At 43.4% G+C, this 23,914-nt stretch overlaps 1 protein-coding gene across 1 annotated transcript in view; it reads left to right on the top strand.

Annotated features, from left to right (window-relative positions):
• Positions 1-23,914, top strand: part of NWD1 (NACHT and WD repeat domain containing 1) — a 52,386-nt gene that overhangs the window by 16,405 nt on the left and 12,067 nt on the right. The window contains exons 6-9 of the mRNA XM_065931894.1: positions 1,240-1,437; positions 4,405-4,527; positions 12,128-12,336; positions 18,827-19,099. Of these exons, the coding sequence (XP_065787966.1) occupies positions 1,240-1,437; positions 4,405-4,527; positions 12,128-12,336; positions 18,827-19,099 (803 nt within the window). The remainder of the gene's footprint in view (positions 1-1,239; positions 1,438-4,404; positions 4,528-12,127; positions 12,337-18,826; positions 19,100-23,914) is intronic.

The following is a 23,914-nucleotide window of genomic DNA, read 5'->3' as shown; positions in this document are numbered from 1 at the left end:
TATTCTCCAGTAGCCGTTCCCTTCTCCAGGGGATCCTCCCACCCCAGGGATCAAACACAGATCTCCTGCATTGCATGCAGATTCTTTACCAGTTGAGTCACTAGGAAAGCCCTAGAGGGAATGGAGGGGGCAAAATAGGAGTGAGGGAGTAAGATAGACTACAGGGATGTATTGTACAACATGGGTAATATAGCCAATGTCTTGTAATCACTGTAGATAGAGTGTAACCTTTTAAAATTGCATTAAAAATTTAAAAAAAAAAAAAGAGAAATTGAGGACTTCCCTGGTAGTACAGTGGATAAGAATCCTCCTTCCAATGCAGGGCACATGGGTTCAGTCCTTGGTTGGGGAAGATCCCACATGCCACAGAGCAACTAACCCCACGAACCACAACTTCCATAGCCCTGGCACCTGGAGGCTGCTCTGCCGCAAGAGAACCACCCCCAGGAGAAGCCCGTGCACTGCAACAAAGAGTCGCCCCTGTTTGCTGCAACTAGAAAACGCCCACAGCAGCCAAGACCCAATGCAGCCAAAATAAAGAAATAAATATGTTAAATAATAATTTTTTTTAAAAGGAAATTAAAGTGATGTGGCCATAAGCCAAAGATGCCTGGAGTCCCCAGAAGCTGAAAGAGGCAGGGAAGGATGCTCCCCCAAAACCCCTGGAGGGCGTGCAGCCTTGCCCACACCTTGATTTCAGACTTCTGGCCCCCAGAACTGTGAGAGAAGAAGGTTCTGTTGCTTGAAGCCCCCCAAGTCGTCTTGTTTACAGCAGCCACAGGACACTAACCCACTCAGTAACCATGAACTGCTGGTGAAATGATCCTAAGCATTGGTTGGGTGCCTGGGTTTCCCTGTTGGCTCAGATGGTAAAGAATCTGCCTGCAATGTAGGAGCCGGGGTTCAATCCCTGGGTCAGGAAGATCCCCTGAAGAAGGGAATGGCAACCCACTCCAGTATTCTTACTTGGAGAATTCCAAGGAGCTCCCATGGGGTCACAAAGAGTAGGACACGACTGAGTGACTAACACACTTGGCATTCAGACCATAGCCATGAACAAGACAGGCATTGTCTTTCTTTTCAGGAAACCCAAGGTCTAGGGTAGGAGGTGGGGATCCACTTGGTGCACTTGAAGTAGGGGCGAGTGGGTGGAGAGAACAGAAAAGGAGGCAGAAGCGGGGAGGGCTCCGCCTGGGGAAGCAGTGTCCCTCCCCTTAACCAGCACCCCCTCTGTTGCAGAGAGAAGCGTCCTGTACACGGAACTCCTGGCCAGACTCCACTTCTTCACCGCTTCGCATCCCAGGCTGGTGGGACAGTTGTGCCAACAGGCGCAGAGCTGGTTCCGGCTGTGCCCTCATGCTGTGCTGGTGCCCCTCGGAGGATTCCTCCAGCCCCCTGGGGGGCCCCTCCGGGCAGCCCTCACCGGCTGTCACAAAGGTGGGTCTCCCCAGCACAGTCCCTGTCTGCCTGGGGCAGTGGCTGCTCTCTGAGGCTCCCCTCTGCCAGTTGGCACCCCAAGGGTGCCAGCTGGGCCTGGCCCTGCTGTCTCATGCTGACTTGACTCCATCTGTCCCCCAGGGACTGTAGATGACTAGTGTAAATACTGCTAATGAGCCCAGAGCAAGCGGATGCTGACTGCCTCTGGGGTCTCGTCACTAAGAGTTCGGTGCCCATCTTACCATGGCATCTGTGATTTTACAGCCTCATGCCAGTAAGTGTGGAAACTAAAGGCTGGCTCCTGACTGGCCCCTGAAAGGCTGGTGGGACTTATAGGTTCTCCATGGGACACCAGAATGTCAGAGGATGAGAGGATTTCATTCTCTCCATCCATTTGTCACCCATCTTTCCATCCATCCACCCATCCTCCCTTCTCTTCCTTCCATCTGTCTGCCTTTCCGTCCATCCAAACTCCCTCCCTCTCTTCCTTCCTTCTAACCACTCAGCTATCCATCTCTCTTTCCATTCATCCATCCATCCCTCCATCCACCCTTCCTTCCTTTCATCTATCCATCTGTTTGTCCTCCCATCCTTCCTTCCCTGCTTCCTTCCTTCTTTCCTTCCCACCCATCCACCCATCCATCCACCATCAGTTGTCGATATTTCCAATGGTCATCCTTCTTTTCACCATTCTGTCCACACCACTTACCTTCCATTTTCCCCAAATTGCCACCTTCTATCCGCTCACATACCCCTCCTCCCATCCAGACACTCAGCCATTCATCAACTCACCCACCAAATCTATCAGATTCATCTGCCCTTCTAGTACCCATCCATTCACTAACCCCCTCATCCACCCAGTCATCTACCTGTCCGATTACCCACCAGCCCACCACCACTCATCCATCCTTTCACCTGCCCACTCACAGTCTCACATTAATCATGAGGCTACTGAATACAAATACCTTGTTGTTCAAATGCCAGCCACTACAACTTGTGTGTTTTCTGTGCCACAGGCTCTTGTAGGGAAAGCTACACTCTCAAGGCACAGAGCTTCAAAAATAGAAATTCTAAGAGACACTTGATACAATGCATGGGAAAAATGGATTAGGGACAGCTACTATAATACTGTGTTGAGAAGGATTCTGAGACTGAATCTAGTTTCACAGGAAAGAATGTACGTTTATTATGATACTGACTCTGTAACAAAAGCCAACATAGCAATGGCTAAAATAAAAAACTTCCTTTCTCTCACACACAATGGTCCAGGCATAAACAATGGTAATATGGTGTCTCCAGGTTGTCAGGGACTCAGACATTTTCAAACTCCTTGCTCTGCCATTTTCAATGTGAGGTTTCCATTTAATGGCCCCAAATAGCTGCTCCAGCCCTTACCATCACAGTGGAATTCCAGCCAGGGGAAGAGGGAAGAAGTAGATGGCCATCCCCTTCCCTTCAAGGACACAGCCTTGAAGCAGAACTTACCACTTTTGCTCCTGTTTCACTGTGAGAACATGGCCATCTTTGACTAAAAGGGAGCCTGGGAAATATGGTTTTAGTCTGGGTAACTACATACTCAATGAAACCTGTGGGCTGTGGATTTTATTACTAAAAGAAGCATGATATCAATAGAAGGGCCACTGTTGAGGGTGGGGCAGATCACAGAGTGTGGTGATTGATTGGTGATGTCTGTCAAAGCATAGGGAAAGGCAGTCACAACTCAGAAGTTTTTTGGTTTTTCTCATCTCAGTAAATGTTTTGTGTTTTAGACCCCGTGTGCCAGTTGCATGAGCTCTAGTCATGTTGCCAGGTGGTGCTGATGGTAAAGAATCTGCCTGCCAATGCAGGAGACATAAGAAACATGGGTTTGATCCCTGGGTCGGGAAGATCCCCCTGGAGGAGAACATGGCAATCCACTCCAGGATTCTTGCCTGAAGAATCCCACGGACAGAGAAGCCTGATGGGTTATAGCCCACAGAGTCACAGAGAGTCGGACACAACTGAAGCAATTTAACACATACACACACACGACATGTTGAGGTTGAGAAACTTCCTAACCACTCTGGGCTTCAGTTTCTTCATTTTAATTTATTTATGGACGTACCATGTGGCTTGTAGGATCTTAGTTTCCTAACCAGGGTTTGAACCTGCATCCTCGGCAATGAAAGTGTAGAGTCCTAACCACTGGGTCCCCAGGGAATTCCCAGTTTCTTCCTTTTTTAAGTTGAAAAATTTGAGTTCACATTTCCAAGATCACACAGTGAGTGAGTGATCACAATTTTTTTTTAAAAAAAGGAAGGAAAGAAAAGAAAAACCCCACCTCCTCATATCCTGTCCCAATGAAGTGGAAACACAATCCTGGATTCTCACACCTGGACTGGCTCTGACTTTAACACCTCCTCACCATCTTGACTTTCCTGGTGGCTCAGCAGTAGAGAACCCGCCTGCCAATACAGGAGACACAAGAGATGCGGGTTTGACCCCTGGGTTGGGAAGATCCCCTGGGAAAGGGAATGGTAACCCACTCCAGTATTCCTGCCTAGAAAATCCCATGGACAGAGGAGCCTGGTGGGCTAGTCTATGGGGACAGGGTCGGACACAACTGAGTGTCTGAACACATGAGCATCCCAGTTGTAACAACAAGAAATGTCTCTAGACATTTCCCAGTGTGCTTTGGGCGTGTGGGGCAGAATCACCCCTGGGTAGGAATCGCTGAACTAGAGACACTTATGACTGGACAGTGGTTTAGTCCATCTTCTTGCCTCAGAGCAGCATAAACAGTACAGCTCAGAGTCTGCATCTGGCATCTGACAGTGCTGCCTTTGGAATCCCAGCTCTGCCACTTCTAGATGTGTGACTCTGGACAAGGAACTGACTCTGTGCCTCAATTTCCTTATCTGTGAAGTGGGGGAGTATTTCGTGGCTGAGTTCTCAGACCCATGAGCTCTCGTTTCTGTGTGGCTGCAGGCATCACTGCCATGGCGTGGAGCCCGGAAGAGAAGCTGCTTCTGGTTGGCACCCAGGAGGGCATGGTGGCTGTGTGGGACATGGAGGAACAGCAGGTGATCCACATCCTACCTGGACACACAGGTGAGGCTTGGAAAATGGGGTTGGTGATCAGGCTCCTCCGAAAGTCCTACAGTGATCAGTCAGTCGCCAGGGTCCATTTACCACCAATTCACTTCTCTGTATCAAAACTGTGGTCTTTGTTCCTGTATCAGTTAGCTATAGCTGTGTAACAAAACACCCCAAACAAGAATGCAGGTCAGAACAGCCACTATGGAGAATAGTATGGAAGTTCCCCAAAAAACTGAAGATTGTTGCCGTATGATCCAGCAATCCTATACCTGGGCATATATTTGTACCATAATTTGAAAAGATACCTGCCTCCCTATGTTCATAGCAGCAGTATTTAAAATAGCCAAGACTTGGAAGCAACCATCAATGGATTAATAGATAAAGACGTGATATATATATATATATATATATATAATATATATGAATATTAGCCATAAAAAGAATGAAATAATGCCATTTGCAGCTACACAGATGGACCTAGAGATTATCACACTAGTGAGTCAGAAAAAGAAAAATTCCATGTGATGTCACTCATATGTAGAATCTAAAATATGATATAAATGAACTTATCTACCAAACAGAAACAGACTCACAGACAAAGAGAACAGACTTGTGATTGCCAAGGGTGGGGGGTTGGGAAAGGGATGGATGGGAGTTTGGGGTGAGGAGATGCAAACTTGTATGTACAGAAAAACAACAAGGTTCTATTGTATAGCATAGGAAGTATATTTAATGTCCTGTGATAAACCATAATGGGAAAGAGTATGAAAAAGAAAAATGTGAAGTCAAAATCACCCCAAACACAGTAGCTTCAAACAATAGCTGCTTATTTAGCTCACCTCTGTGAGTGGGCAATTCCCTGGTGGCTCAAAGGGTAAAGAATCTGCCTGCAATGCAGGAGACCTGGGCTTGATCCCTGGGTCAGGAAGATCCCCTGGAGAAGGGAATGGCACCCCACTCCAGTAGAATCCCATGGACAGAGAGGCCTGGTGGGGCTACAGTCCACGGGGTCGCAGAGAGTCGGACACAACTGATCGAGTGACATACACACACAGTGTGAGTGGGCACTCCAGCCCCATGGCAAACACTGATGTGCTTTCTGAGTCTATAGATTTGTGCTTTTTGGACATTTCATATAAATGAAATTGTATACTCTGTGATCTTTTGCATCAGCTTTCTTTCACTCCACATAATACCTTTGCAGTTCATTTGTATTGTTACAAGTATAGATAGTTGGTTCGTTTGCATTGCTGAATCATATTCCCTTGTATGCAAGCAACAGGTTTTCAACCATTCATCACTTGAAGGACATTTGCATTGTTCCCAATTTGGGGCTGTTGTGAATAATACTACTCTGATTCATTGTATCTTCATCTTTATAATGTTTAAATGCACTAAAAATATTTCATTTGTCTTAATAGATCATGTTCCAGAATTTATTAAATTTTTTAAATTATTTAAACATTTTGTGGCTATTTAGGCTATTTCTAGTTATCTGCTCTTTGGATAATACTGGGATGAATCTGTTTTATTTCCAGTGAGTGGACTCTTGACTTGGAAGGTATGAACATTCCTATAGGTTTTGAGAAGTGTCATCATATTGCTTTCCAAACAGGCTGCAATAGATTAAAACACTCCCTAACCCCAAAGTTCCCAGCATTAGATACTTTAATTTTATTCTTTTTGGCTAAGGGTTTGCAGCGGAGTAGGTACTGACAGAGTATTGACAAATGAGTCTCTTTATTTTATTATTTTCATCAGGATGGCTATTTTCCCAGAGGATGATTCAGTCTCTGTACAATATCTGACTCATGGTGACCTTGATTCATTTTTTAAAGTCTTCAAACTCTTATTATCTGTAATCAGAAAAAGTCAGTGATCAATTTACTTAAAAAACTGAAAACACTGTATGTGTGTGTGTGTTAGTTACTCAGTCGTGTCCAACTCTTTGTGACCCCATGGACTGTAGCCCCACGAGGCTCTTCTGTTCATAGATTTCTCCAGGAAAGAATACTGGAGTGGGTTGCCATTCTGTTTTCCAGAGTATCTTCCCGACGCAGGGATCGAACCTGGGTCTCCTGCGTTGCAGGCAGATTCTTTACCGTCTGAGCCACCAGGAAAGCCCTGAAAACACTGTAGACCTGTGTAATAGGAAAAGCAAAAGTTTCCCATCACATGGTAGGGTGCTAGAGGTCTTTTGTACTGGCTTCTGAGAGTCAACTGTGAAATTTTCAAGAATTTGGTGAGGTGATTGTCAAACACAGTCATTGTTTTTCTTTAAAAACATTTTTATTGAAGTCTAGTTGATTTACAAAGATGTGTTAATTTCTGCTGTACGGCAGAGTGACTCAGTCATACACATATATGCCTTCTTTTTTATATTCTTTTCCATTATGGTTTTTCCCAGGAAGTTGAAAATCATTTCATGTGCTCTACAGTAGGACCTTGTTGTTTATCCATTCTGAATGTAATAGTTTGCATCTACTAATCCCAAACTCCAAGTCCATTCCTTCCCTACTCCTTTTCTTCCTTGGCAGTCTGTTCTCTATGTTCAAACAGCCATTCTTAAACATCACATTATAGAAACAGACAATCAATTCTACTGAAACAAGGTAATAAATGCTTAAAACTCATCATTTTCTAAATATTTCACAACACTCTATTCTTTTCTCTCTTGGTTATTCTATCTGTGTGATATGTATGGTTATATATAGACATACAAACTTGTGCAACCTGCGTTGTTTTTTTTTTTTCCTCTTTCCGTATCATGTATGTATCTCTAGTTCATTTTTATTTATTTTATTTTTGGCTGTGTTGGGTCATTGTTGCTGCTCGTGGGCTTTCTCCAGCTGTGGCAAGCAGGGACTAATCTGCATTGCGATACACAGGCTCTTCACCGTGGTGGCATCTCTTGTGGCAGAGCACAGGTTCTAGGATGTGAGGGCTTTAATAGCTGTGACGTGTGGGCTCAGCTGCACTGGGACATGTGGAATCTTCCTGGACCAGGGACTGAACTCATGTTTTCTGCATTGGCAGGTGAATTCTTAACCACTAGACAACCAAAGAGGTCCTCTAATTCATTTTAACAGCGATATAATGGCCTGTGTATGGGAAGTATTATAAAGTGTTATCATTCATAAAAATTTTGGTTCAAAAATACCCCAATCTCAAGAAATTAAAATCACTCCAAATACTGGTGTCATGTGAATTCTAAAACAAAATTCCCTTCCTTTACTCTCCCTTGATATTTCAATGTTCCCCCAGAAGTGACACCAGTGCACACAGTCTGTTATATGCCATAAGCAATTTTTTCTCTAGGCTTATGCAGACATAGCTCTGTCTTTTGAGCTCTTCTCAAAAATCACATCATGCTGCTTTATACACTGGACTGCAGCTGGCTTTTGTCACAATGTATGTGTTAGTTCAGAAAAACAAGATCATGGCATCTGGTCCCATCACCTCATGGGAAACAGATGGGGAGACAGTGGAAACAGTGTCAGACTTTATTTTTTGGGGCTCCAAAATCACTGCAGATGCTGACGGCGGCCATGAAATTAAAAGACACTTACTCCTTGGAAGGAAAGTTATGACCAACCTAGATAGCATATTAAAAAGCAGAGACATTACTTTGCCAACAAAGGTCCATCTCGTCAAGGCTATGGTTTTTCCAGTGGTCATGTATGGATGTGAGGGTACAACTGTGAAGAAAGCTGAGCGCCGAAAAATTGATGCTTTTGAGCTATGGTGTTGGAGAAGATTCTTGAGAGTCCCTTGAACTGCAAGGAGATCCAACCAGTCCATCCTAAAGGAGATAAGTCCTGGGTGTTCATTGGAAGGACTAATGCTGAAGCTGAAACTCCAACACTTTGGCCACCTCATGTGAAGAGTTGACTCATTGGAAAAGATCCTGATGCTGGGAGGGATTGGGGGCAGGAGGAGAAGGGGACGACAGAGGACGAGATGGTTGGATGGCATCACCGACTCGATGGGCATGAGTTTGAGTAAACTCAAGGAGTTGGTGATGGACAGGGAGACCTGGCGTGCTGCAATTCATGGGGTCACAAAGAGTCGGACACAACTGAGCGACTGAACTGAACTGAACTGATGTGTGTTAGTCGCTCAGTCATGTCTGACTCTTTGCAACCCCATGGACTGTAGCCCACCAGGTTTCTCTGTTCATGGAATTCTCCAGGCAAGAATACTGGAGTGGGTTGCCATCCCCTTCTCCAGGGGAATCTTCCTGGCCCAGGGATTGAACCCAGGTCTCCTGCATTGCAGGCAGATTCTTTACCATCTGAGTCACGAAGGAAGCCCAATAGATTGTATCAATGTTTTGTAGAGATTGAGAGTCTGGGCTCCTGGCTGAGATCCTGGCTCAGTTACTTATCAGCCATGTGGCTTTGCATAAGTTACCATACTGGGCTATGACTCAGTTTCCTCATCTATACAATGTGAAAATGAAAGTCACTCAGTCATGCCCGACTCTTTTTGACCCCATGGACTATACAGTCCATGGAATTCTCCAGGCCAGAATACTGGAGTGGGTAGCCATTCCCTTCTCCAGTGGATCTTCCTGACCCAGGAATCGAACCAGGGTCTCTCGCATTGCAGGTGGATTCTTTACCACCTGAGTCACAAGGGAAGCCCAATGGGATAATAATAATATCTCAAAGAGTTGCTATGAGATTAAAGGAGTTTAATGCATGTACTCCAATTCAGTTCAGTTCAGTCACTCAGTCATGTCCGACTCTTTGTGACCCCATGAATTGCAGCATGCCAGGCCTCCCTATCTATCACCAACTCCCGGAGTTTACTCAAACTCATGCCCATCGAGTCGATGATGCCATTCAGCCATCTCATCCTCTGTCATCCCCTTCTCCTCCTGCCCCCAATCCCTCCCAGCATCAGGGTCTTGTCCAATGAGTCAACTCTTCGCATGAGGTGGTCAAAGTATTGGAGTTGCAGCTTCAGCGTCAGTCCTTCCAAAGCACTCAGTAAATATTGGCTATTGTAGTAAGAATGACTATTATGGTCAGTGCATATGTCTGTGTGTGTGTGTGTGTGTGTGTGTGTGTGTGCGCGCGCTCAGTCGCTTCAGTCATGTCCAACTCTTTGCAACCCCATAGACTGTAGACCACCAGGCCCCTCTGTCCATGGGATTTTCCCAGCAAGAATACTGTTGTGGGTTGCCTTTTCCTTCTCCAGGGCATATATATGTAGCTCCTTCCTTCTTATTATTTTTAATTCCTGCATAATATTCTTTACGTGAGTATACCATATTACTTGAGCTTCCCTGGTGGCTCAGATGGCAAAGAATCTGCCTGCAGTGCAGGAGACCTGGCTTTGATCCCTGGGTGGGGAAGATCTCCTGCAGAAGGGAATGACTATCCACTCCAGTATTCTTGCCTGGAGAATTCCATGGACTGAGGAGACTGGTGGGCTACAGTCCATGGGGTCCCAAAAAGTCAGACGTGACTGAGCAATTAACACACAACATATTATTTAACCAACTCCCTTTTCATAGGTAGTTTTGAGTTTTTTAAATATTTATTTTTTAACTTATTTATTTTGCTGCGTCAGGTCTCAGTTGTGGCACACAAGATGTTTGATCTTCATTGCAGCATGTGGGATCTGGTTCCTGGACAAGGGATTGAATCCTGGCCCCCTGCACTGGGAGCAAGGAGTCTTAGCCACGGACCACCAGGGGAGTTCCAGAATGGGCTTTTCAGTTTTATATTTCCAGTGGAAAAAGAGAATTGTCTTCTTTCAGGCTGCAGTTAAAGAGGAAAGATTAAACAAGAAAAACCTTGACAACGAGGTTCTCTTTTGGAGACAGTTTAACCAGGACCCTGAAGTTTTGGGACTGGATCAGCCCTTTAAAGAGACCCCAAAATCTGATCGACTTCAGTCTGTGTGACTGCACATGTTTCTCCCTTTGGGTGTTTTCTTTAATAAAGATTAGAATGGCTTCTGTGACCTCAGGGTACCCCCTCCATCCATTTTGAACATTAAACATATACATTTATTTATCTGACTGCACTGGGTGGGATTTTTAGCATGTGGGGTCTAATTCTCTGACCAGGGATTGATTGAACCCGAGCCCCCAGTTTTGGGAGATTGGAGTCTTAGCCACTGGGCCACCAGGAAAGTCCCCAGTATTTTTGTTTGTTTGTTTGTTTTACTTGGACAATCTTGCAATTAAAGTCGTTATCCATCTTCACACACCTATGCTATTACTTCTGTAAGACACCATTTCCAGAAGTGGGATTTCTTAGTCAAATCAAAACACTTTTCATGTTTTCTCTCTTTTTATTAGCTTTTTATACTAAAAAAACTGTAGACTCAGAAAAAGTTGTTGAAATAGTACAAAGAGTTCTCATGTACATTTTATATACCTTCCCAGACTAGCAATGCCTTATATAACTATAGTATATTATCAAAACCAAGAGGTTGCACATTTTAACTTTAAAAAAATGTCACCAAGTTTTACATCTTTGCAACTTTTTATAAACTTATACTCTTATTAGTGAGGTATAAAAATAACTGATTTCTTGTATCTCTGCCAGCACTCCAGCAATCAATCCATGAAATTTTTGCCAGTACAATGGATAATAATACTATTGGTATTTCATGATGGATTTTTGTGATTACTAGTAAGGTTGAGTATCACTTTCAAATGCTTATTGTCCACTTGTACTGTTTCTGTAAATTTCTTGTTTATATTCTTTGTCCAGTTTGTGAGTAAGTTATTTGCATTTTTCTTGCTTATTTGTAAGAACTATCTGTTTATCAGGGAGGGTCTTCACTTATCTGTTAAAGACTGCAAATATTGTCTCCCAGTGTGTGATATCTTTCAAGTTTATCCTTCTGAAATTTTACACTTTTATGCAATCCAATCGGTCAATTTTTCCCCTTTATGTCTTCCAAATTTCATGTTTTTCTTAGAAAAATATCTCTCCACAAATATGAAATTTTCTATAATCTCACTTTGGTTTTTTTGTTAGTTTATTAACTTTAAACACTCCCTAGATGATGAACTTTTATACATTTAAATGATCTGTTTATTAGAGAGTCAACACTTGGGCAAATGATTTAATCCCAACCAGTTGTTTCATTCAGTTTAGCTTTGCCACATTCCATTATGGTTTTGATGTTTTCACTTATGTATTTATTTATTTTTGGCTGTATTGGGTCTTCATCGGTGCACGGGCTTTTTCTCTCATTGCGGTGAGCGGGGGCTACTCTTAGGGCAGAGCACGGGCTGAAAGCTCACAGGCTTCAGGGGTTGTGGTGCCAGGACTCCGTAGTTGCAGCTCACGGGCTCTAGAGTGAGGCTTCAGTAGTTGTGACTCACAGGGTTAGTTGCTCTGTGACATGTGGAATTCTCCTGGACCAGGGATCAAACCTGTGTCCCCTGCGTTGGCAGGCAGACCCTTAACCTCTGGACCACCAGAAAAGCCCCCACATTCCATTATTTGTAATTCAGACGTGTTCTAATCTATACATCTCTTCTTTGGTAAACCAGGGATTTCCAAGCTGGTAGATGTCTTGGTAGTTGGAAGGTCGAAATGTTCCCAGCTAATATACTCTCCTCCACCCTGGTCTGTTGCAGGAGAGGTGAGGTGTGTGGAAGTGTTTGCCCAAGGGACACTTGCCATCTCTTCTTCGAAAGACCACACCTTGCGCTTGTGGGACTTACTCTCTGGCCAGGAGAAATTGACCATTTGGGATGGAGGTTCAAAAGATCCCACTGAATCTCAGACCTGGAGCCTTCATGTGGATGAAGCAAAGAAGGTTGTGTATTCAGCTTCAGGCTCAAAGGTAACAAATACCTGCCCTGTTTGCAAAGGAAGGCTGAGACCAGAGCATTCAAAGATAGCATATTGTGTTTATAAGGAGGTGTTCCCCAAAATGAGACAGAAGTACACAAGCACTTGAGAGGGCGCCATAAGGGACTTCAAAACTTAGAGTTTTGAAGATTAGATAACTTGATAGTTCTTTCTGACCTTAAGATTTGAGACCTTTAATAGTATTTAATACAGTCATTTTTAGCGCTATAAATTTCCCTCTGAGTACTGCTTTACCTACATCTTACAAACTTTGATATGTTGTGTTATTTATGTTCAGTTCTAACCTGACCTGCATACAGATTTCTCAGGAGGCAGGTCAGGTGGTCTGGTATTCCCATTTCTTTAAGAATTTTCCACAGTTTGTTGGTACATAGTAAGCATCAAATAATTAGCAGCTATTAATTGTTCTACAATAAAGCAATAAAAGTAATTGGTACTTGTTAACATTAAGTAATATTGGTAGCTTATAAGCTATGCTGTCCAATATGGTGACCACCAGCTATATGTTGCTATCGAGTGCTTGAAATGTGGCTATTCCAAATTGAGATGTGCTGTACACAAAGGCCTCCTCAGACTACCATTTTGCCTTTCTGAATTTTTTTTCCTTGGGGATGGTCTTGATCCCTGTCTCCTGTACAATGTCATGAAACTCCATCCATAGTTCATCAGGCACTCTATCAGACATTTCTCACTTCCACTGTATAATCATAGGGATTTGATTTAGGTCATACCTGAATGGTCTAGTGGTTTTCCCTACTTTCTTCCATTTAAGTTTGAATTTGGCAATAAGGAGTTTGTGGTCTGAGCCATAGTCAGCTCCCAGTCTTGTTTTTACTGACTATGTAGTGTTTCTCCATCTCTGGCTGCAAAGACTATAATCAATCTGATTTCAGTATTGACCATCCGGTGATGTCCATGTGTAGAGTCCTCTCTTGTGTTGTTGAAAGAGGGTGTTTGCTATGACCAGTGTGTTCTCTTGGCAAAACTCTATTATCCTTTGCCCTGCTTCATTCTGTACTCCAAGGCCAAATTTGCCTGTTACTCCAGCTGTTTCTTGACTTCCCACTTTTGCATTCCAGTCCCCTATAAAGAAAAGGACATCTTTTTTGGGTGTTAGTTTTAGAAGGTCTTATAGGTCTTCAAAGAACCATTCAACTTCAGCTTCTTCAGCATTACTGGTTGGGGCATAGACTTGGATTACTGTGATATTGAATGGTTTGCCTTGGAAACGAACAGAGATCATTCTGTCATTTTTGAGACTGCATCCAAGTACTGCATTTCAGACTCTTTTGTTGACTATGATGGCTACCCCATCTCTTCTAAGGGATTCTTGCCCACAGTAGTAAATATAATGGTCATCTGAGTTAAATTCACCCATTCCAGTCCATTTTAGTTCACTGATTCCTAAAATGTCAATGTTCACTCTTGCCATCTCCTGTTTGACCACTTCCAATTTACCTTGATTCATGGACCTAACATTCCAGGTTCCTATACAATATTGCTCTTTAAAGCATTGGACTTTACTTCCATCACCAGTCACATCCACAATAGTGTGTTGTTTTTGCTTTGGCTCTGTCTTTGCATTCTTTCTGGAGTTATTTCTCCACTGATTTCCAGTAGCATATTGGGCACCTAATGACCTGGGGAGTTCATCTTTCAGTGTCCTACCCTTTTTGCCTTTTCATACTGTTCATGGGGTTCTCAAGAATACTGAAGTGGTTGGTTATTCATTCCCTTCTCCAGTGGACCACATTTTGTCAGAACTCTCCACCATGACCCGTCCGTCTTGGGTGGCCCTACACGGCATGGCTCATAGTTTCATTGAGTCAGACAAGGCTGTGGTCCATGTGATCAGACTGGTTAGTTTCCTGTGATTGTGGTTTTCAGTCTGTCTGCCCTCTGATGGAGAAGGGCAAGAGGCTTATGGAAGCTTCTTGATGGGAGAGACCAATTGAGGGGGAAATTGGGTCTTATTCTAATGGGCAGGGCCATGTTCAGTAAATCTTTAATCCAATTTTCTGTTGTTGGGTGGGGCTGTGTTCCCTCCTTGTTATTTACCTGGGGCCAAACTATGGTGGAGGTAATGAAGATCATGGCGACCTCCTTCAAAAGATCCCATGTATACACTGCTACACTCAGTGCCTCCAGCCCTGCAGCAGGCCACCGCTGACCCATGCCTCTGCTGGAGACTCCTGGGCACTTACGACCAAGTCTGGGTCAGTCTCTTGTGGGGTCACTGCTCCTTTCTCCTTGATCCTGTTGCACAAGGCTCTCTTTGTGACCACCAAGAGTTTGCTTCCCAGTCCTGTGTGAGTTCTGGCGGCTCTATGGTGGGTTAACGGCAACCTCCTCGAGGACGGCCTATGCCTTACCCAGGTCTACTACACCCAGAGCCTCTGCTCCTGCGGCAGTCCACTTAGAGTCCAAATTAGAGATACGAAATTAGAGATACCAAGGGAACATTTCATGCAGAGATGGGCACAATAGAGGACAGAAATGGTATGGACATAACAGAAGCAGAAGATATTAAGAAGAGGTGGCAAAAATACACAGAAGAACAATACAAAAAAGATCTTCACAACTCAGATAATCATGATGGTGTAATCACCAACCTCGAGCCGGACATCCTGGAATGCGCAGTCAAGTAGGCCTTAGGAAGCATCTCTACGAACAAAGCTAGTGGAGGTGATGAATTCCAGCTGAGCTATTTCAAATCCTAAAAGATGATGCTGTGAAAGTGCTGCACTCAATATGCCAGCAAATTTGGAAAATCAGCAGTGGCCACAGGACTGGAAAAGGTCAATTTTCGTTCCAATCCCAAAGAAAGGCAATGCCAAAGAATGCTCAAACTACTGCACAATTGCACTCATCTCACAGGCTTGTAAAATAATGCTCAAAATTCTCCAAGCCAGGCTTTAACAGTACGTGAACCGTGAACTTCCAGATGTTCAAGGTGGATTTAGAAAAGGCAGAGGAATCAGAGATCAAATTGCCAACATTCGTTGGATCATCGAAAAAGCAAGACAATTCCAGAAAAACGTCTATTTCTGCTTTATTGACTATGCCAAAGTCTTTGACTGTGTGGACCACAACAAACAGTGGAAAATTCTTAAAGAAATGGGAATACCAGACCACATGACCTGCCTCTTGAGAAATCTGTATGCAGGTCAGGAAGCAACAGTTATAAGTGGACATGAAACAACAGACTGGTTCCAAATTGGGAAAGGAGTATGTCAAGGCTGTATATTGTCACCCTGCTTATTTAACTTATATGCAGAGTACATCAGGAGAAATGCTGGGCTGGAAGAAGCACAAGCTGGAATCAAGATTGCTGGGAGAAATATCAATAACCTCAGATATGCAAATGACACCACCCTTATGGCAGAAAGCTAAGAAGAACTGAAGAGCCTCTTGATGAAAGTGAAAGAGGAGAGTGAAAAAGTTGGCTTAAAATTCAACATTCAGAAAACTAAGATCATGGCATCTGGTCCCACCACTTCATGGCAAATAGATGGGGAGACAGTGGAAACAGCAGCTGACTTTATTTTTTTGGGCTCCAAAATCACTGCAGATGGTGATTGCAGCCATGAAATTAAAAGACGCTTACTCCTTGGAAGAAAAGTTATGACCAACCTAGACAGCATATTAAAAAGCAGAGACATTACTTTGTCAACACAAGTCCATCTAGTCAAGGCTATGGTTTTTCCAGTAATCATGTATGGATGTGAGAGTTGAACTATAAAGAAAGCTGAGCACTGAAGAATTGATGCTTTTGAACTGTGGTGTTGGAGAAGACTCTTAGAATCCCTTGGACTGCAAGGATATCCAACCAGTCCATCCTAAAGGAAATCAGTCCTGAATGTTCATTGGAAGGACTGATGTTGAAGCTGAAACTCCAATACTCTGGCCACCTGATGGGAAGAGCTGACTCATTTGAAAAGACCCTGATGCTAGGAGGGATTGGGGGCAGGAGGAAGAGGGGACAACAGAGGAGATGGTTGGATGGCATCACCGACTCAATGGACATGAGTTTGAGTAAACTCCTGGAGTTGGCGATGGACAGGGAGGCCTGGCGAGCTGCAGTCCGTGGGGTCACAGAGAGTCGGACATGACTGAGCGACTGAACTGAACTGTACGCGACGGGCTCCCCAGGTGGCGCTGGTGGTAAAGAATCCCCAGCCAATGCGGGAGGTTTAATTCCTACATCAGGAAGATAGGCTGGAGGAGGAAATGACACCCCACTCCAGTATTCTTGCTGAGAGAATCCCATGGACAGAGAAGCCTGGCGGGCTACAGTCCATGGGGTTGCAGAGTCAGACGTGACTGAGCGTCTGAGCATACAGGCACAGTAAGCATAAAACACACATTGGATTTCAAAGACTCAGTATCATAAAATATAATGTAAAATATTTCAACAATAATTTTGAATTGATTATATGTTGAAATGACAACATTTGAATATATTGGGTTAAAAAAGTATTTCATTGAAATTGATATCTCTTGTTTCTTTTTTTTACCTTTTTAAATGTGGCTTATAAAAAATTTAAAATCATGTGTGGCTTACATTGTACTTTTATTGGACAGTGTAGGCTTAACTATTACAGAGGTGTGGGTTGTTTTCAAAACTGATTATAGAAATCAGCTATGTTATCAGCAAAAGTTGGGAAAATACAGCAAAGAAATAATATATAATACATAACTTCAAACCTAACCCCATTATCATAATTTTGCTTTTTGTGGTGCGCATGTGTGTATATATGTGCATGTGTGTATGAAAGAAAATGGGGATAAAACCATATATACAGTTTTATAAAATGATCTTTGTCCACAACCTTAAAAATTCTTCAAAATCAGCATGTTTAGTGATTTCATAGGATTGCATTGCATGGCTGTGCTGTAGTTTATTTAACTAATCCCTTAATACTGGACATATAGGTTGCTTCCAGTTCTTTACATGTTCAAATAGCTGAGGTAACTTTCCTTATATATATTTACATATGTATGTATCTTTCTGTGTGTCTTTTCCTAGTCCTTTAGTGTAAATCCCACAAGTAGAATTAATAGAATTATTTAAATGATTACTTTTGATGAAAAGGTACTTTAGGGGGTAAGGTTAAGGATGAAACTTCTCTAATTATTCATCGGTAATTACTTGGAATGAACATATATGCATGTGGCATGACTGTTTTTCTATTTTTTAAAACTGTATTTTGGAGCAATTTTATTTATTTATTTTTAAAAGCATGTATTTGAGAAGTAATACCCCTTTTTTCCCTAAAAAATATATATTTATTTGTTTTTGGTTGTGTTGGGTCTTAGTTGCAGCTTGCAGGATCTTGTGTTGTGGCTTGCGGGCCTCTCTTTAGCTGGGTGCCTGGGTTCCAGAGCGTGTGGGCTCTCTAGTTGAGACACATGGGCTTTGTTGCCCCATGGCATATGGGATCTTAGTTCCCTGACCAGGGATCAAACCTGTGTCCCCTGCATTGAAAGGTGGATTCTTAACTGCTGGGCCACCAGGGAACTCCCAGCAGTTTTAGATTTGTGGAAAAACTACAGAGATAGTAGAGAGGGTTCCTGTATGGCCTTGTTCCAGCTTTCTCCAATGCCAACATCTTATATAACAAGTGTACATTCATCAAAGCTAAACATTAACATGGACAATTACCATCAATTCAACTCCACACTTCATTTGGATTTTATCAGTTTTTCCACAAATGTTCTTTTGCCATTCCAGAATCCATTCCAGGATCCCTTCCACTTCCCCACTCCTTTTTTCTTTTCAATTAAATTAAAAAATTTTTGCCGTTTACTTCTTTTTAAATTTATTTACTTATTTTTGGTTACAGTAGGTCTTCATTGCTGTGCCCAGGCTTTGCAGAACCTACTCTTTGTTGCAGTACATGGGCTTCTCATTGCAGTGACTTCTCTTTTGCAGAGCACAGGCTTAGGCACGCGGGCTTTAGTTATTTCAACATATGGGCTCAGTAGTTGTGGTACACGGGCTTAGTGGGATAGGACCCATGTTCTCTGCATTGGAAAGTGGATTTTTATCCACTGTACCTCCAGGGAAGTCCTTCCCTCCTTTTTCTTTAAACTGATGGAGTGTTGACAATAAAATGTATAAACTCTAAAAAAGAGCAGGTTTTAATATAGTCAATATTTTGTAATAACTATAAATGGATGGCATCACAATTCAATGGACATGAGTTTGAGCAAACTCCGGGAGATTGTGAAGGACAGGGAAGCCTGGCGTGCTGCAGTCCATGGGGTTGCAAAGAGTCGGACACGTTTGAGCAACTGAACAAAAACAAATAAATGGAAAGGAACCGTTAAAATTTGTACAAAGATAAAAAGATTTTAATTACAATGACCAAAATAGAACAGGTCTTGCATTTGACTCTGGCAAACTTGCAGTCTAGGTCTCCCTCTGACATGGCTCTGTCTTTTCATCATTCTGTTAGATCAGTGCTTGGAACCTGGAAACTGCAGAGCTGATTTTCCATATCCTGGGGGATGCCTCTGACCCCTGGGTATGCATGGCAGTGCTGGCTTCCCAGGCCACACTGCTGACTGTGTCCCAGGGTGGCATGATCGGTCTGTGGAGCTCAGCCACCGGAGCATTGCACAGGAAGCAACATTTGTCCAGCGTCAAAGAAGATACACTTGCCTGTGGGGTCTCAGTCCAGAAACAAGGAAGGATGGTTACCGGGTCCATCACAGGCTCCATCTCCTTGGTAAGCAACTAATGTTGACTGAGTCAACATTAATTCAGCTCCAAAGTGTTCAGATGACCTAGAAGTTGGGAAAAACCATCTCACTTTTGATCTTTTTTTTTTTAACCTTTTATTTCATATTAAGATTATACCTGATTAACAATTCTGTGATAGTTTCAGGCGGACAGCAAAGGATTCAGTCATATATATATATGTGTATCCATTCTCCTCCAAATCCCCTCCCATCCAGGCTGCCACATAACATTGAGCAGAGCTCCCTGGGCTATACTGTAGGTCCTTGTTGGTTATCCATTTAAATATAGCAGTAGGTACATGTCAGTCTCAAATTCCCTGACTATCACTTCCCTACATCCTCCCCGCAATCATAAATTCCTTTTCTAAATCTGTGCGTCCATTTCTGTTTTGTAAATAAGTTCATTTGTATCATTTCTTTTTAGATTCCCCATATAAAGGATGTCATATAGGTCCATCCATGTGCTGCAGATGGCATTATTTCATCACCTTTGATCTTTTAATGAATGACACTTGACTTCTTCATTCTAGGGGTTTGCAATTCAGCAGAGTCCAGGAAACATCTCTTGGTGTCTCCTGGGGGCTGGCCAATGTGCAACTGTTGATCCTCAGTCTTTCTGCAGATGCTCTGGGAGAAAGTATAGAACATGTATCAGAACTGTCCCTGATGAGGGGATAGGACTTGGGTTTCTATCTACCAGCTCCATCAATGGTTAGGTGAGGGCTGCTCCCAGGAGCATTAACACAGGGGCCAAGTGTATGAGGGAATGAGGTCAGAAAGAACAACCTCCCAGGGCAGAGTTGCAGGAGTGCAGTGAGCACCCTTTAGGAACAGAGGAGTACATTGAGGGGATATGGATGGGGCACCAAGATTGAGTTATATCAGAGGTGCAGGTGGAGGGACAAGGGCACCTCGTCATGCCCTAGGGGGCTGTAGAGCTAAGAGTCTAACCACACCGTCAGTCTGGGGAGGAACTCAGTCTAGGGAGGGAGCCAGGCTCTCCAACGACTTACAGTCATACTAAGAGGAACAGAGTCTGTTTTCAGTAGAGGTAGAAATAGCCTGTTCTTGCTTGGGTGAAGGGACAAATGTTTCTGATAGAGACATTCTTGGAAGGTTCCTCTCCAGGGAGGCAGCCTCAGAAGAAGAAAGGATTACTAAGATGAATAAGCAAAGATGGAGGGAATAGGGGGTTGCGTGGTGAGGTGGTAGGAACACGCTTGGTGTTATAGAGAAAAGAGGAGTGGAAATAGATCACAGAGGGTTTTGCATGTCCTTTTGAGGAGGTGGGAGTTTCAGGAAGGGAGAAATATGGCCACTAAAGAATCGTCCCATAACCAACAAGGACCTACTTTACAGCACCGGGAACTCCGCTCAATGTACAGTAGCTGGTTGGGAGGGAAGCTTCGGGGGGAATGGGTACATGTATACGGATGGCTGAGTCCTTTTGCTGTCCACCTGAAACTATACAACATTGTTAATTGGCTGTGTTGTTGTTGTTCAGCCGACCAGTCTTATCTGACTCTTTGCTACCCCACTGACTGCAGCACACCAGGCTTCCCTGTGCCTTACCATCTCCCGAAGTTTGCCCAAGTTCATGTCCATTGCATTGGTGATGCCATGCTGCCATCTCATCCTCTGACGCCTTCTCCTTCTCTGCTCAATCTTTTCCAGCACCAGGGACTTTTCCAATGGGTCAGCTGTTCGTATCAGGTGACCAAAATACTGAAGCTTCAACTTCAGCATCAGTATAGTACATTGGCTATACTCCAATGCAAAATAAAAGGTTTAAAAAAATAATCACCCCCAAACTCCAGATTTCTGGACCTCATGCCTCATAGCCTCCTTGAGCAATCAAGGCACCAAATGTGATCATGAAGATAATCTCAGTCCTTTTATTAGGTCTTCTGATTGCTTCCCATCACTCTTTCAGTCACTGATTGTTTTCATTAATATCCTGCAGCCTAGCAAGGAACATGAACTCTAGGGTCAGACCCACTGGGTTTGAAAATCTCAGTCCTGAATGTAAATTGGTGCAGCCACTATGGAAAACAGTATAGAGGTTCCTTAAAAAACTAAAACTAGAATTGCCATATGATGCAGCAATGCCATTCCTGGGCGTAAATCCAGAGAAAACTCCAATTCAAAAAGATACATGAACCCCAATATTCATTGCAGCACTATTTACAATAGTCAAGACATGGAAGCAACCTAAATGTCCTTCAGACAGATGAATGGATAAAGAAGATGTGGTACATATACACAATGAAATACTATTCAGCCATACAAAAAGAATGGAATAATGCCATTTGCAGCCACATGGATGGACCTAGAGATTATCTCACTAAACGAAGTAAGCCAAAAAGAGAAAGACAAATACCATATGATATCACTTATATGTGGAATCTAAAATATGATACAAATGAATTTATTTAAAAAACAGAAACAAACTCACAGATAGATAAAAACTTTTGGTCACCAAAAGGGGAAAGAGGATGGGGGGTAGAGATAAATTAAGAGTTTGAAATTAACAGATACAAGCTACTATATATAAAATAGATAAACAACAAGGCCTTGCTTTATAGCATAGGGAACTATATTCAATAACCTGTAATAAACTATAATGGAAAAGAATATATATATTCAATCACTTTGTCATATACCAGAAATTGACACAATGTTGTAAATTCACTATACTTCAATAAGCAAACAAACAAAGACAAACCAGAAAAAAAAAGGAAAATCCCAGTTCTACCTTTACCGAGTTGTACGCTTGGGCTACTCAGCCCTTCTTTGAGCTTTAGTTTCCTCATCTGTAAAATGGGGGCAAACATGGAAACTATATCCAGGGCACTAAAAGGGATGAACAGGTGGGCACCTCTTCAGGCTTCCAATCGGCCGGGGTAGGGTGGGGGCAGTAGGATAACACTGGAGTAAACTGAAAATACGGTGTTAGTTAAGTTCAGATTTCTCCCTGTGTAACTCATCTGTGATGCCCCATTCCAGTCCTCTCAATTCAGAAGGCTATTCTGTCGGTCCCTAGGCTACTGATGGTAATGCCCTCGGTTAGGAATGCCTATGGTGCTCGCCTGTGCACACACCACTCATTGGGGGCTCTAATGCATTTCTCCCCCGGAGCCCCTATTTATGACTGGGTCAGCTCTTGTGGCTCTTTTTTTAATGATCATGGGATGCACTTCAGCTAAAAACCATCAGAGAACTTTAAGGAAGGTAGATAGCATGCCTGAGGGCCACACAATTTTGAGGGTGGGGATGCCAAGCCTTTTGTGAATCCAACCTTTATTAGAAAATTTAAAACATATGGGGAGGAGTTAGGATGTGGGAAGGTGAAGGCACTGTCACCCAAGTGGTCACTAATCTAGGTTCCCAGAGTTTTCTGAAAGAGGTGCCTTCATGGGTGGGCAGCCTGGTTCCTTATCTAGTGGTTTTGCTAGCAGCTGCCAACTTGTTTATTGAAGATGGATGTCTTTGGAAATGGATGCCTCAGCAATCAAAAAGCTTGATGTCAGGCACTTATATTACAGTTGCGCATCAGTGACCCTGCAGCTAGTTGAGTCTATTTTTTTTTTCCCAGTCCCTCTCTCCCCACACCCGCATACTTGGTGTCTGCGTTGACGCTCCTGGGAGCAGCCTCTACCCAATCTGAAAGAGAGGTGGGGGGGGGGGGTAGAACCCCACCCAGCTCTTGATCCCTAAGTGGGGGCAACTCTAATGCAAACTCTGCTCTCTCTCTCGGAGCATCCCCAGCAGGACTCACGTACATTTGCCTGCATTGGTACCTGCTTGTTGAGCCACACTGATTGGCTTTGACTCCTTGTCTCAATTCTCCACTCTATACCAGAATTTGCTAGGATCAACCCCCAAATAAACTAGTCACACTCAAATACTACTGTCAGTGTCTTTTTCTGGCAGAACTCAAACTGAATCTCTAGAAACATGTATATTGGGGCAGAAAACTGTTGGCATGACTGGACGATAATCCCCAGCACCCCCAAAAAGCTGGTGATCAGGCTGAAGAGAGATCAATTCTGCTCTTTAGAAGGATGGTAACTGGGTTGTAAGAACTAGGGGTCTCTAGAATCTCACTAGTGTTCAGATCCTAGCCCTGCTGGGGAGAAAGTCTTGATCCTACTTTCAAAACATTTGAAGACAGTGGTAAAATCAACTTAAACTAAAGAAGCAGTCAAGGCCACTTAAAGTACAGATTAAATTGATCCAGACCCCTCCACTAGAGGCTCAAAGGAAGTATCTTCTTTCTAAGGTTAAATATTATTTAGGTTCTACTCTCCTTTTAGAGGGGCTTCCCAGGTGGTGCTAGCAGTAAAGAACCCGTCTGCCAATGTAGGAGATGCAGGAGATGTGGGTTTGATCCCTGGGTTGGGAAGATTCCCTAGAGAAGGAAATGGCATCCCACTCCAGTATTCTTGCCTGGGAAATCCCACGGACAGAGGAACCTGGAGGGCCACAGTCCATAGGGTTACAAAAAGTTGGACATGACTGAGCAACTGAACACTCATACATGTATAAAATAAATAACTGGCAGGAGCCCACTGTATAACACAGGGAGCTCTGCTCAATGTTCTGTGGTGACCGAAATGGGAAGGACATCTAAAAAAAGAGTGGATATACGCGTGCGCGCGTGCTAAGTCGCTTTAGTCATGTCTGACTCTGTGCGACTCTTTGGACTGTAGCCCTCCAGGCTCCTCTGTCCATGGGATTCTCCTTTCAAGAGTACTGGAGTGGATTGCCATGCCCTCCTGCAAGGGATCTTCCCAGCCCAG

The sequence above is a fragment of the Muntiacus reevesi genome, chromosome 1 (genome assembly GCF_963930625.1).
Source record: "Muntiacus reevesi chromosome 1, mMunRee1.1, whole genome shotgun sequence".
NCBI classification, from domain to species: domain Eukaryota; kingdom Metazoa; phylum Chordata; class Mammalia; order Artiodactyla; family Cervidae; genus Muntiacus; species Muntiacus reevesi.
The sequence above is the reverse complement of the archived record's forward strand: the minus strand, read 5'-3'. Positions and strand labels throughout refer to the sequence as shown.